The following is a 15,968-nucleotide window of genomic DNA, read 5'->3' as shown; positions in this document are numbered from 1 at the left end:
ATTCGTGTCGAGGGAATAAATAGAAACTACGATAATGTGCCGATGACAGATGGATTTGCCGAGGAAGATTCATTTTATCACTGAATTTAATCAATTAAATGGATTTTAACGTTTGAAGATAATCAAAGGCTTGACGGAACCTGTTCTTTTTTTTTTATTATTCCAACTTTAATCCCTTAAAATTTATGGCTCACCGTCGTTCCCACTGTATATTGTCTTTGGTCATGACGTACATATACGACATGACCACTTAAGGGATTAATTGACCGCTTTCCATGCGTCCACGTGTTTTCCCATGCACACCATAAACAGCTCGAGAAAGAGAAAGACTCTCACCATCAGATCTAAAGACATCTACTGTGACAACAGCCAGGGAGAATCTCCTTTCACTTGGATTCGCCGGCTGATCCGCAGCCTCCACGAAGATCGCGTGTCTTCCTTCGAGAATAGGACTCTCGGAAACGGTGATCATACCAGTGATTTCGTCTACGGCAAACGGTGGTGTCCTGGTGGACGAGTTTCCCGGTTTCTGCAGCTTGTACCTGACCATGCCGTTTGGACCTAGGTCCTCGTCGACCGCGTGTACCTGTCCAAGGACGGTACCCACCTTGTAGTCACTTCTAGCTACCAATTCGTAAAGATTTCCGGGAACGAAGATCGGATTGTTGTCGTTTGCATCGAGTAACGTTACTTCGACGTCCACGGAGGAACCATTTCCTCTTCCACCGAGGACGACGCTGGGTTTTCGTTCTATGGCGAGGACCTGGTTAATTTGTAATTATATAATAAGGTTTGCTTATGAAATGGATCAATTTTATTGAACTTATTTCAAATTAAAAATTTTTTAATTATAAACCTTCATTCGTAAATGGTCCCGTTTCTCTCGATCCAGAACCGACTGGTCCTTCACCATCAGCCATCCTGATCTAGGATCCACAGAGAAGGCGCCTGATGGATCTTGCAATTCGTAATCAAATTGACCATTTTCTCCTTGATCACGATCATGGGCGATCACTTGTAAAACGCTAAAACCGTTTGGCAGATTCTCCACGATACTAATATTATATAGATCCACTTCAAAATCTGGAAGATTGTCGTTCAGGTCCAACACTTCAACCTCTACCCTAGCCACCGCTGTCTTCAACGGATTATCCACCTGAGAGGCATGGATTTGCAAGGTGAAAGTGTTCGATGGTAAAATCATTTCGGCATCCAGATCGATCGCTCGTTTAAGGTACAGGGTACCGTTCTTCGGGTCCAGATGGAAGAAACCTCGCTCGTTGCCGGATATTATGTCGTAACGGACGGCCACGTTGATATCCCGGTCGCAATCGGTTGCTTGGATCGGCGTGGTGAAGTTGATCTGCATGAAGATCGGGTAATCCTAGAAAATATATTAAAGATGGGCTGTAATAGATTTATGAATATTACAATGACCGTGTTACTTGAAGAATTCCTAGTGCTTGTAACTCTACTCATTATTTGATCAATTTACCGATATTCTGTCAATATAATAAATAAATGACTATTGCGATCCTGTCACTTTCACGGCATACTCATATCCCCAGCGGCGAATAAGTACTTGTACGTGTTCCGTCATTCCTGCTGGGTCATATGTCAATGAACATTCACTCTGCATAAAGAGGAGTATCTTTACTACTTCGTTACTTTCGTTCAACTCTAAATACAATATGACAATATACAAGGTCAATATTGATTTTTGTACAAAAAATAGAAGAACCAAAACAAAATCATCAATTGGACTGGCAAAAGCCGAAACTAAATCACAACCCACCACCCTAAGATTCTTCGGAAATATCCCGGCAACTATTTACTTCTTAACACTCCATCCCGGAGGAACAGTTTAATCCAGACCACAAACGACCGTCTCTATCCATTTAACGAAAGACCTCGACGGACATCCATTAAATCGAGTTTCACCGTTAAACGTTCGCAAAGCTTTCCGAGTGAATTTTCTCAGGACCGAAAGCACGAGGTAGCATAAGTTTGTCAAGTGATACGTAAAATTCGATACTGTTCTCAGTACCATTATTAGCTCCGTTCGTCGCGACGAATCGTCTCGTTGGCCGTTTCTGTTACACGCGACGCTCGTAATCTAGGCTGTGCCACATCGTGAATGTCAGAGGTTAATACTTTCTGCGAGCTGGAGAACCTTGAGGTATAAATTTCGTTCCGAAGGAAAACATGATCGTGCAATTCTATTCGCGATAAATATCGCGGCGCGTTCGACTTTCGAGCTTGCACACCGCTTCGACGATTTATTCGGCTGCGATTACGTGTCGGCTAATGCTCGAGAACGCGACGCACTTGGAAAGCGTTGAATTAATCGTTTCTGCTTATTTATATCGCTTCGACAACTTCGGATTTAACAGGGACAAGCTAGAGATTTTGTGTTTCTTCATCAAAATGCAACTCTGCATGGTGTCGATGTACAGAGATGTTAAATATGAAGATATGTTTATGACAGTCGTTTTCAAGTTTCTAATTAACTAAGCAGAAACGCTTGAAACTTTTTTTACCATTAATTATAAATTGAACACGTTTTCTTATTTTTCCAAATTTTATGAAGGCTCCTTGAACATAAATACTACTTCCTCATAGTTTAGCACTGAATGCAATAAACCTAAATATTTGGAGTTTAATGAAATAAAAAAAGAAAAATACTGTCGTCCAAGGGTTAATGTCGTACAAGTCATATGAGTGGAGGAAGCGATGCGCCTCGATGGCTACGTAGAAAGTTTCTGGGGTTCGTTTGTTCCGTAATATGCGACTTCCATCGACGATCATCCAGCGTTGACGCGGTCATTGCCGGCGGATATATCTAGCGTAAATGGCGAAGCCGCTTCGCGATTGCATAATTAACTAATCTCTCCTGCCGCTTAATTATCGCTGCTTTTATACAATTATACCGTGATGTGCTCTGTTGCTGCATCATACGATTGCAGCATCGCGATATTATCAGTTGATTATCTGATTAATGTGTTGTATCGCAGATCTATTGTTCAAAATATGGTGTAAAGATCGCTTTTAACTCTTTTAATACCAAGAATGACTATACCGCCATAACCACTGCCTTAGCTCAATATTTAAAAAAAAGAAGAATAATACAAATATCAGTAAATTACAGTCTTTCAATTCCTATAAAGAAATGTTAGCTCGATACTCACCGGCATTGGATAGAATTCGTAAATCTTTGCCTTGTACACGTCCCGCGTGAACTTAGGATCAAGATCATCGTTGTCCACGATTGTGATCTTCACGGTGGTATTTGTAGATCTAGCTGGTACTCCTCGATCCTAAAATATATCAATGAATTTCTAGAGTCTCGTATGATGAACGAATTTCCAACCGAGTACTGGTAGCGAAAGTGTTAAACTGCAGGGGGTCTCGGACGGACCTGACCAATTCTAAGAGAAATGTATGGTGAAACAAGCTATTATTATATATACTCTACTTTCGGCAAGTTACAAATTGAAAATCCACCTCGAAGTAGAACTAAAACAAGACGCTCGTTACGATAAATTACAGCGGTAACGTCGACGTTGAAGAACTTTCACCGTGGCTCGACTTTTCTAATGGAAGGATCGCTGCGTGCAATATCATATCGTGTACTCACCGTGGCCGCAATGACCAGCGTGAACTCTCGATCGCCGTTGTCGTAGTCCACCGGTTTACGAAGTATAAGAGCGGTTCTGTGGCCGGATTCCAGTGAAAATTTGCCCTGCTCGTTGCCTTTCACTATCGCGTAGTGGATATCACTGTTCGGTGTGTTAGGCTTGTCCCCGTCGATCGCGTGAATCCCACGGAATATCGTGACACCTGCGATTCGAAACGCGAAATTCGATTGATTTTCGGTTACCTTACGCTTTCCACGCCTCCAATCGGCCGTGGAACGTTCCGTTGATCGCGTTTAAGCTTTCTCGTTCAATTTTGAAATCGGTTTCGGTTCCGATACCGTGAACGAGGAAGATTAAACCGATCTTTTGATGAAACCGCTCAGAAAGCAAAATGATTATATTCAGAAAAAAATAGTATAATTTTTTCTGTTTGCAGCAAGTGGCATAATTGCATATGGCTTCTGAATAATAATTGATATTAATGTACTGAACAGAGTTGAAGTTAAGACTAGTTTGTATGCGGTTCATCTCACCGACTGGGGTTAGCTCGTCCACGGTTACATGGTAAGGCGCATCGACAAATTGCGGTGCATGATCGTTTATGTCCTCCACGTAGACTGTCACTGACAGGTGGGACGTCACCTACAACCATAAGTGTTGATACATCATCTGCATAGCCTGAGCATCTTCGAAAAATTGGGTGTTCTGAACCAGCATCTGATATTATCATCTTCTTCTACTTTTCACTACTTTACACTTACTTTACATTAATAGTAATTCCATATGTAAGAGATTTTCAAGAATAAAAAACGTCAGGTAAAAAGAAGAACGTTTGACAGTAAATATACAAAGAAAGAAATGAAAACTCAGATAGTAGGAAGAATGATTTCCGGAAAAGAAGGAGAAAATCTGCAATTTTCAGCATCTGTTTCTACGCAGCTTCCGACTGGAAATGATCTCACGCGATGTCTTTTGGTCTATGCTAAAACAACAGGAAATTTAAGTAATGATGCATCAATTTCTACTTTACATCATAAAGTATATCAACACACTTTTACATCGTACTAGCTGTCATATTGACTGACAGCTATCTGATACAGCTTCCTTTGGTCATTTTTATTACTTCCTACTGCACTAAAGTTAATTTCCATAGGTGTGAATAAAAATTCGAATAGGAATTTTATAAACAGTCTATCAATTCAGCGTATTTATGAAAATTTGTATGCACAAATCACTTTATGTAAATTGCTCGAGTACATAAAGCGACATAAGAAAGTCTGGTAAAAATATTAGTTGAAAATATTACTGCATCTCCAGTAGGCACTAAACAATTTACACGAAACAAGTAAAAAAGGCACTTCTATCTGTGAAGTCCTATCCGTTGGATCGATTTTAATATTCTCCTCTCTCCTACACCCGTTATCTATCTACGTCCCCTCTTCCCTGTCCTCTTCAACATTTAATATCAGCAACGAGATGGGACGTATAACAGTATTACTTCAGATTTATTTGCCGAGATTGCATTAACGCATGAAAACGTTCCATCTGATCTGTCGCAACAGAAAAAGGTCCAACACTGCGTAACAACGGTACTTCATACATATACTACCAGTTTTATTGCATACACGTAAAAAACAACGATCTACAAGCCTGTTTTGAAAAGCGGGGAATTAATTTTGAAGAAAAACGCGACGTGCACATTCGTATGAACGATGATACGCATCCAGTTAAAATTCCTTTGCCTGGAAATACTGTACTGTGTACAGTGTAAAATTTTCAGTGGTTCCATACTCCATGAATAATTTGAAACTTTTATTTTTAGCAAAATAATTATAAGTTAAGGGGTTGGTTCGTGTAAAAAATTAAGTTTATCAAAGTCAATATTATTAAAAATTTCACAGTGAAACAGCACAGACAATTAGTCGTTTGAATATTTCATATTTCTCTCGTAATTAGCAAAAAAAAGAGGCAACCTTTTCAAAGCCACATCCAATTTAGAAAAATTTAAATATCAAAAGAGCCGATGCAATCATAAACATGCTACTGGTTTTGCAGCTACATAAAGCAATCCTTTAAATACAGCAGCCCACTGAAAACGTGTCGCTGCATAAAACTGCGAACCAGTCGGTAGAATTGAAAATATGCACAAGCAAACAACAGGCAATTTTCTTAAAAGCGAACGAAAGGGTTCTCGAGCGAGCGCGAAATCGACGGCGTAGCGCGTAAGAATAATTAACACCGGTGCAGAGCGTTGATTCGTAAAAACGGTAATCTATATCATAACGGTTTCGTGGCATTCCGTCGAAATAGTTGCATAAACGCTGATTAACACGTGACAGAGCCGGGAAACCGGTAGTAAAGGCCCGTTTGTCGTATCGAGACCGGTACCTGCACGCTCCAGTTACTCTAACTCGCTACCACGCACCTCTACGGGAAAGAAACTAGATTTCTGGGGGAAAAGCTGGATACATCAAGGGAATTATTCGAAACAACGCGATATCTTGCTCAAAAAAGCTTCGTTACACAAATTTGACTCACAGCATTCATTTAAGAATACTAAAATTAATATTTTATTACTTGTATGCTAACTATTAACCACCCTGCACCGTTCAGGTTAAATTACCCCAAAATGGAGATCCAGTATTTAATATAATAATTTTGTGTGCTGCTTTCGAAATCAGTGTCCTTAATTGAAAACTAATAAGTGGGCTAACTCGATGATCCAATTATGGTCTAATTAGAATTAAGAAGAGTTCGGTTACAGTAGAACGTCGTTCAAATAACCGTGAAACGTTAACGAAAGGTAATTTCGTAATATCAGAGGCACATTGGTCAATGAAGAAACTATAATGATTAAGGAAATCGATCTAGTGGAGTGTACTTTCTACAATTTACCAGAGAATCACCGCCATCGGAGTAATCGCACACCACGCGGAACTTGAGCAGATTTCTAGGTGCCTCCGCGTCCACCAGGTCCTCCAATGATTGAGCCAATACCAGTGAAACATGGGTCCTGTTCGCCTCCTTGTACGCGAAGAAACGGGCGTCTTCGTCCTGTAACAATTGCGAGTCAGACTGCAGGATAGTAGCATATACTCGTTGAACGGTGAACAGGGAACTTGAATGCAATTATTTTCTTCTTGGTTCATTAATCGTCGTCGGTCAACGGTAAACGCGACACCGAAATGTACTTGTTTCGTTCATGTTTGAAATGTAGACTCCTCTTCAATTTAGAGTCTTTTACAATTAAATTTTTGTTACACCGATGACTTTGTAAGATTATTTTTTCTTAAATTGAAAAAAATTATTGTTATATTGTATTACAACTATTATATTATATCATATGTAAATAAGTTATGTTATTAATAATCTCTCCATCGCATTACGTTGCGCGAACTTATCACACGTCAATAAAACCGGAATCCAACATTTATAAATTCACTTTCGCCGAGGAAAGAAACTGGAACCATAGAGAAATATTATTCAATCGAATTGAAGACAGATTATTTAATTACCCCTAATTCATTAGCTCCTGTGGGAAAATTGCACTATTTTATAATAGGAAGCAATGTATTTAGAAAGGGAAGAAACAATTTATCTCAATCGAGATAAAAATATTAATATAGGTTAAAATAAATTATCAACGCCTAAAAGTTAATTTTAAACTCAAAGTAATTGTACAGAAATGGTGGAAGATAGAGCTAGAGAAACATTGATAGTTTTCAGTAACGGAAATTATTAATAATAATTTATATGCTAACAAGGTTTCTCTACCTCTAGATGCAATACTACTGTCACTTGGATTGATAAGGGTTAATGTCAGGAGACACAATTTCAAGCTCATCCTGTTTGCCCGATGATTACACAGTGCGTTGAAAAAGCGACAATTTTAAGTGGAATAGCTCGACAGAAAAGAAAATGAAGTAACAAAGCACTCACCTTGTCCACTGGCATAATTGAGATGTGATTTCTTGGATGAGCCTCTAAAGACAGGATCTCAGTACCTTTTGCTAAGTTCTCTGGTACCCTGACAAACTTCAGGTATTCTCCTACTGGATAAAATTGACATCCTGTGAACACACGATCAAAATAGATTAGTGTATAAATAAATCATTAATTAATGAACCTGTGTTTTGTAATTTAAACTTTAATAGATTTATATTTCTGAACAAAATTGATAAGGCTTGTTAATGGTTTTTTCCAGTTTTCATTCCTCATTAAATCATAAATAATTCATTCAGAAAATGGCAATCCTATTTTTTACAATAAACTCTAAATTTTGCAAGCAAATACAGTCAGTTCCTTATCACACAAAATATGAAAATATTCATATGTACTACTTAAAATAATATTCCAACACTGGGAATCAAATACTTTCTAGCGATAATATGCAATCAGACTTTCCCGTGCCTGATTCCAAACGGTAGATAAAGTTGTTTTATTTTACACCGTTCATCCGTTACAATTTCTTTCCAGCAAACCAGATTTTCAAGTAGGAACTGTTAATCAGCGTACCTACATGGGGCAGTTCATACCAATCTGCCTGACGAAAACACGTTATGCATGAAAACTCCAGAAAATATAGGGTCTGCCTGCGAGTGAAAGGAGTCTACAGGGAATTCGCACGCGAATAATTTGGCTATCGGACATTACTCCAGTTCGAACTTACACACCGTGGCGGACAGGTTTAATAACGTAACACGTTACGTGTTACATGTTACCAGATTGGCAAATAAATTCACCTCCTTTTTACGCGTATTTTGCTTGAAAATCACACACAAAGATGGCAAAAAAATAACAAATTCTGGGCCTACCCTTCTAAAAGATACTGAATACTAATAGAAGTTTCAATAATAATTATAATTGTTCGGCATTTTAGATTTTAGAAAAATTTACCATTCATAAATGTCATCTTAAGATAAACAAAAAACTATCTAGGCTGAAATCAAACCCAATCTTTAAACTAATATCTCAAGTGTCATATTCGTGCTGTTCACCAAGCAGCTCCAATTTATTATCAGCATTACGAAACAAGTGCACCTAAACGTTGTACCTGGCAATTAAGTAGCACGCGTATCACAAACACGCAGAGCTACTGTCTCGCTGAAAATGTCGACAACCGTGGTGCACCAGCTGGAACGAGTCCATATAGTATTTTTCCATAGAAGGTGACACCGTGAAAAAAAAACCGCATTGCCATTCGATAACGTGAATTTTTCCCCGCTGAATCGATTGCCGTTTCTCGAGGATCGGAGCGGTTCAACGTGCCGTAACGCCGGCCAACGTAATCAAGTCTTTTTCTCGTCGTTCAGGAAGCGTTCGAAAAGGTCGACGGTTATCTGCTTGAAAACGCATCCATCGCTCGCCCGGCACGACTTTACATCGCCAGACCCGTCATTTGTTCCCGTAAAGCGTCTGGAGAAAATCGAAAATCATCATTAGACTCCTTGTCCCCTATGCAAAAAGAACTGCTCTTTTCTTGTGCTCCTTTCAACAGAGATTGAAGAATTTCAAGTAATGAATACCAAGAACCGTGATTAGAATACCACGAATTGAAACACTTGATGACACAAAGAAGCACAAATGGCGAATTAATGGATCGACCTTGTTTCTTATATGTACGGAGAGAACTGTTATATTTTAACAGTTATGGATATTTATTTAATAAACGTCATAATACTTATGAAATATTCCTCTTTATACAGTGAAAGGTAAACGAGCGATGACGATTACAGTTTTTCCATGAAAAACTTTAGAGAATCTTGTTACTGCTCTAATAATTTCCTAACTAAATTGAAATCAATTATATACGATATGAAAGATACATATGGAAGGTGAAAAGAAAGTGAATAAAAACCCAAGTTTCTTTTCTATCTATAAGAAAGTAAAACTCGCATAATTTACGTGTAAAAACCATCTCTGCATTTTCCTGAAACAATAGCATAGACTTTCCATTTAAATGCCTCAATTAACCGTCCAATGGTCAGAGATTCAGGTAATAATGTAATGGGTTAAATGAAATTCAAAGACAGCCTAGTCAAAAAATATCCTCATGAAACGTTTCGTTGCGTGAAAAACGGATAGTCATATCAAGCTTTCATTCGCGCCAAGTGTTGGATTCATGTTCTAACAATAAGTGAATCCAGTCCGACTAATTAGCCTGACTCTGGCTGGACGCAGGCATAAAACATTGTTTCCGACTACGAAAGGGAAAAGATCGAGGGACGATAGGGAAACCGTAGGTAACCCGGCAGCAAAGGAAGTTCACGTCCCACCGTGCCAGATGTTATCTCAATTTATTCAGGGCTACGATCATCGCGGCGATCTAGGGATCGTGCCGAGCGTCCTGTATTGTTCGCGATTTTTCAGACCAACTCAACGATCTGAAATGGTAACGAGGAAAGAAATATTCTCAATCTGTAATTAGTCACTGATAGCTTTTTTGAGTTGATCAATCTTTTGATACGCAACCCTTTATTATTACAGTATCTATTACATCACGTGTTAATTAAAAGCTATTAACTTCTTAAGATATAGAAATCCTTCGGAAACCTGTTAATGAACTTCATTTACAAAGGAAAATAAAGTTGCAAGAATAATAAATTCCATGAAATATGTGGCCATCAAGGCGTTAAAGTTCTTGTCTATTTATGTTATCTGCATGATATATCGTGTATCAAATAATTAAGAAACCAAAATCCCAGTAAAAAAAATTACACATACATATCAAGAATTTTTGATGAGGATTGACTTCGTTATTTAAATAATGATAATTGCCATTATCGTTTACCCGTCTCGATGCAAGGTTCACTACTCTCGTTACCCTATACGATTCTAAACACTCGCCAATATACACGTATACAGAATACACGTATCATTGGATACTTTCACCTGACCGCATGTTTGATTCTAAGTCGATATTAACAGTCGGACACGCATCAAAGTGCGGTCGATCGATTCGACATTCTTTTTGCGGCTGGTTTTTCCAGTTACGGTTATCAATCGTATAACAAGTTTAATGGACAATGCTACGCAACTATGACTAATTAAAAATTCCACCTGACACTAAATTTATTTGACTGCTTGTTTGACGCACTTTGATTAATCGACATGGAATGATATCCAAATTACTTTAATTAAATTAAATAAATTCAGACGTGTAAAAGTGACTAATTCGAATTATTAACCCTTTCTCTCCTTGTGACAATTCTATGCTGGCACACAGAATAGTGAGAAATATATTTTTATTTCTCCAAAATGAATGACAGCAATCGATGCTAGATTGATTTCCGGTTAAAATAGCAGACGCATAATTCAGCGGAAATTCCGGCCATAGGAACTGTCGAATCATTCGGAAGCACGCTCTCGAGAATCGCAGATAGACAGAAGAAGGACTGCGACCGTTTTAAAGAAATCCCCTCGCAAATCTCGCATTTCTTTTTGCTCGTGTCGCCTTCCCTTCGTCTCTTCCTGTTCCTTGCTCCATCTCATCCTTCCACTTCTTCTCTTTCTTTCGATTGTCTCACATCTTCCTGTACTTCTCCTTTCTACCCCTTTTGCTCTGTTTTTGCTCGCTCGACTCGATTCCCGGAGAATTACTTTTCAGAGGCAGCCAGAAGAAACGTCGCAGGCGGATCCGCAGCATTCTACGATGAATTCGACAATGGATGCACGGCACACGACGTATTTATACGTTTTTCCGTATGCTGCATTGTTTAAATTGTACGAGCTGTTTCAGAATATAGGATGCAATTTTATAGAAAATTTTATCGATAAAAAAATAGCTGTGTACTTAAAAACCTAATTCATACAATAAATTGGAAAATAATGTTTTCCTATTCTATGAAGAATTGAGAATGTTGAATAATTCAAGATTCGAGTAAATATTCGTACATGTTTTCAAATGTCTGTTGTGTGGCAACCTCGTTTCAGATACTGACTACCCTCCGAAATAAACCGAGATAAACTAAATATTTTAAACAGACGGATGGGACGGGTTGATTAAAGAAAACTGTGTCATCGTTCCACTTTTATATCTGTTTCTATTGATTAAATGTAAATTGCTCTTAGAAATTCGTAAGTGTAGGAACACACGAATCGATGACCCACGGTTTAAAAATCTGTTACCTTCAATTCTTCTAAATAGACACATGGATTTTAATTAGTCGTTTAATGAAATAAAATACAATTTTTGAGTTTGGAATTCGAGCAACAGTACTATGTTAGGAATCGGTAATGTATTAAATTATTAATCGTTCATAGAAAATTTAGAATTTTACATTTACCAAGAAAATCTTGGAAATACCATGGAAAATAAAATATTCATTAGTGGACAATATTAAACTCCAAAGTGGTTGACCGGTGATCTACACCCAAAGTGTATACAAAGAAATTGATATCAACGTATAAGAACTTATTAAGATGTGATTATATCAATCCAAAAGCTCTTCTTAGAAGACAATAAAGAGTTAATAAAGATAACCATCAAAATGCTCGCCACTCAAAGAGCTTTCAATTCTGAAACAGCCAGTATACATAACGAAACGATTACATAACGAAACGGCTCGACCGCGGCTGGTGCACGTGTTGTGTAGCATTTACACAAGTAAGCTCGTTCCCTAAAGCTTCGACGGAAGTGGAACAAGGTCGGCCGGCTTTTTGCACGTTTCCGCGCTTCCATCGGGTTCGACTGAACTTCGTCGTGGACACGAGCGTATAACTGGACATGCCCATACATCATTGGCCACCCTTCCTGATTATATTTTAGGGTACACAGCTGCGATTACAGTAATTGCCTTTCGTATATGCTTGCCTACTTTCGCTCAGCTTTGATGAACGATCCTCCTGTGGTGCCAAAAAGTCTTTCGGTAGACTTTGTCTCTTTGTATTAGAGCTATAAAATCAAGAATATTGGAACGATTCGGCCAAGTTCCCGATTCTTTACTCGAATAAAAAAGTTTTTCCTTTGGAATTCATACTGGTTATCGGACACAAGTTACACTAAACTCTCAAACATTTCAACTCGGTCTCTCTGCAAAGGTTGTTTTCAAAGTTGCCTCTGTGTTGGTTGCGTTTAAGTAGCTTTGCTACGTGACATTACATTGTAGGCCGCATTCCAGCCCTTCTTCGCTTCATCCCTTCAAGAGTGTCCTTGTTAATTCAAGGATGAAAAAGGATCCAGCGGAATTCCTGAGCCAAAGCCGTAGTTAAACGCTCGTTATGCTCGCGATCGAAGATCCTTCCTGGCCTCGATATATTATTTCACAGCTGCTGCCTGAATAAGACGAGTTTTCACGCGACAACATTTCAATGTAACGTCTTAAAAAGAAAAGGATCTACGGTGCCATCTGCTCAAGGATACAGGCTGCATTTTAGAAAAGAATAGCGTTAAAGGATTGTTAAGCTAAGAGGGATGAACTGATTCAAAAACTTCGTCAAACTTTCAAATGTAATTTTAAATAATCATTAAAGTGTTAACTATTTAGAATAAATGATTGCTAAAAGTTTGGCAAAAGTATTGTGGCAGAAATGTGTTAATAGGTCAACACTTTTTGTTCCATACTTGCAATTATATTTTTCATATTATTCATCCCTATAGCCTTGAGTCTCTTTTTCCGACACTGTGTACGTGTTTCTTTTTAATCTATGTACACGTGTAGATGTGAATACTCCGTGAAAATAATTAAAAGTAACGAGGCGAAGAGTCAGGAAGGAACACGTACACTAAGAAAGTAGGAAACTTTTACTTTTGGAGAGCTGTCAAAGAGATCGTTTCCAAAGACTCGGAGAGAAAATAATATATCAAACGAAAACACAACTCGCCAAACTTTGAACCAAAGCCAGAGATGAAATACAAGCTACCATCGCTATCGAAAAGTCCTCTGCAAATGTAGCGTAACACTATCCTTGAATTTTATTTATTAAGAAAATTTATTATCACCATGTGAATTTATTTTACGATTATTAGTTTCTAACCATCAAAAATGTCTAATTTCGAATGCGAAATAAGGAAGATCAGTGTCGCGAATCTAACAAGACGTCGATTTAATTAATTCAGTTCAGCAGAAACGAACCAGCGAACATTCATTAACGAGCAACAAATCGCAGCTTGAATACGAACGAGGTCTTGATCTCACGATCTGAAATGGTAACGATGGGAATCAACGGTCCATCTTCTTGCAGGGAACAACGTTCCCTGTAATCGTCGTATACAATAGTAGGTCAGGAATAGATTTATCCGGTTGTATTTACCTTGCGGTTCAAGAGAGGGGAAGAAAATATCTTACAAGACTAACGCCGCGTTATTTTCATTATTTTTCCTCTCATTATGCGTGGCGTAAAGCTCGACGAGTTGCTTTTCCATCAGCGAGTAAAAACCTGGCACGGAGTTGCGCTTGAATAATTCGCGGTCGAAAAAAAAAAGTTTCAGATGCGCGAAAAGTTACGGCAAACTGAACATCTCTCGTGTTTGTTAATATTTTTACAGTGTCTGGGTCGTATTTAATATCTGCATATACTTAAAATTCTTCTGTAACAAAACAAGCGCAGAATAGGTAAAATTTAATAACAACAAAAGTTATTAATACGTGAAGAGTCAAAAATATTGGGTGATGGTAGATATAGGGTTGATCCGTTCACTGCGACAGTGAAAATATCAATATATGTTGCGACACACTTAACTGAAAATTATTCATAGCCGTCTATTTTATTATAAAATTATTAAAGTTATACTCATTGATCATTTGTTAATTACGGATATTCAATGAAATAAAAAACAACCCTGCATCCCCTTGCAAGAGTTAATCTCACTAACGTCATTAACCTTAATAAATATATTAAATTCCTGGTGATCACTGGTATTAAATTCCCAAATTAATATAAAAATCCCAAATTATATAAAAAATTCCAACAACGTACCTGCTATCTGATCAAGCCTCAGGACGAGCACCAGAATGGTCGCGAGGAAACATCGCTTCACCATCGTCGAAATCAAAGAAAGCGTTCCTCTTGATCGCATCATGTTCATTCCTTCTTCTTCTTCTTCTTCTTCTTCTTCTTGAATCACGGCTTACCCTCGCACATGTCTGAAATTATTTACGGTGAATGATCGGCTGAGGAACTCTGTAAACGCGGCGCACCATGACGGCACATCTTGCTCGACCAGACGCATCCTGACGCTCGTAAAAGCGGGGTCGCGGCTGAATCTGCTCGGTTTTTGTTCCGACCAGAAGAAACAGCCGTTCTAAGGAGTAATTAAACTCGAAAGGGAAGGGATAGCGTTAGTAGTTGAATCGAAGTCGCCTAAAAAACGATGCAACTCGGCTTCGAGGCGTAACAGTGTTTGCGTCGAGAGGGAAGCGGCCAGGCCGACGCGTTTGCCGTGCAATTAAGTTCAAGTTAAAGAGAAAGCACGCTAGTAATACATCTGCGCAGATGGTATGTCGTGTTAATTGTTCCTGGCGGTGAAATTGTGTAAATTGTGCAGGGCTTGGGAAGCGGGACGCTCGTCCACGAGGAAACGCTCTGAGGACGAGCGAAAATGAAATTATTCCTGGTGAAGGGTTCACGTAACGGGGAAACGAGCCTGCTTTATTTTCTCGAGGATATAAACACTATGGGATGAATTTTCAGGGTAATTGTAATGATATCGATGGAACGAAGAGAGGATAATATTAACCCTTTGCGATTTCAACGACTGAGAATGAGTTAAGAATGTTTTTAAAAATTGGAATTTGAAAATTCATGTACTCAAAATTTTTGTACACAGCAGATTTGAAAATGAAGCTTGCAGCATATTCGGATGCGAAAACTAGAAGGAAATTTATTTTCTAATTTGCTCGATCACGCTACCTTTTTAGTACCACACCATTTGATTGCATATAATTGATTAGAAAATTACTTTCTATAATAAGTTACTTTCGATGAAATGAATATGAAGCGTGAAACTGTATTTAAGTAAATCAGATTGTATCTATTTGTTACAAAACTGTAGCGGCAAAGAAAGATTGTTAAAAACTTAGCGACAGATTATCACAGAAAATCTGTGTCGACGTTTTTACACGCTACGATTTCACTTTCGACGGTGCTAGTAAGCGTAACTCGAACAAATTGGCATTACGCGAATCGCGGCTGCCAATCAATCCGATCTACTCCGGAGGATCTCAAAATAGATCAAAAACTTCAACAAGCAACTCTCTTTTGAAGAACAATATCTCATTTCTTTCTTTATCATTAGCTTGATTTAACTAGCTGGCCGCTGTTTTAATTGACACTCCAGATGGACTTTCCTTTTTTGCTGACTGTTTGAACTGAAACACGCTTCCGTATGAA

General features: G+C 38.4%; 1 protein-coding gene across 3 annotated transcripts in view; it reads right to left on the bottom strand.

Moving 5' to 3' along the window:
• Cad89D (cadherin 89D) overlaps positions 1–15,968 on the bottom strand; it is a 43,054-nt gene that overhangs the window by 11,499 nt on the left and 15,587 nt on the right. For all 3 annotated transcript variants that reach the window (XM_034323248.2, XM_076690840.1, XM_034323247.2), the window contains exons 2-9: positions 14,556–14,722; positions 7,578–7,708; positions 6,534–6,692; positions 4,172–4,280; positions 3,638–3,840; positions 3,189–3,317; positions 857–1,384; positions 337–763 (exon numbers count right to left, since the gene is read on the bottom strand). In XM_034323248.2, the coding sequence (XP_034179139.2) occupies positions 337–763; positions 857–1,384; positions 3,189–3,317; positions 3,638–3,840; positions 4,172–4,280; positions 6,534–6,692; positions 7,578–7,708; positions 14,556–14,664 (1,795 nt within the window). In that variant the 5' untranslated portion in view covers positions 14,665–14,722. The remainder of the gene's footprint in view (positions 1–336; positions 764–856; positions 1,385–3,188; positions 3,318–3,637; positions 3,841–4,171; positions 4,281–6,533; positions 6,693–7,577; positions 7,709–14,555; positions 14,723–15,968) is intronic.

The sequence above is a fragment of the Osmia lignaria genome, chromosome 11, assembly GCF_051020975.1.
Source record: "Osmia lignaria lignaria isolate PbOS001 chromosome 11, iyOsmLign1, whole genome shotgun sequence".
Classification (NCBI taxonomy): Eukaryota; Metazoa; Arthropoda; class Insecta; order Hymenoptera; family Megachilidae; genus Osmia; species Osmia lignaria.
This window is presented reverse-complemented; position numbering and strand designations above follow the sequence as displayed.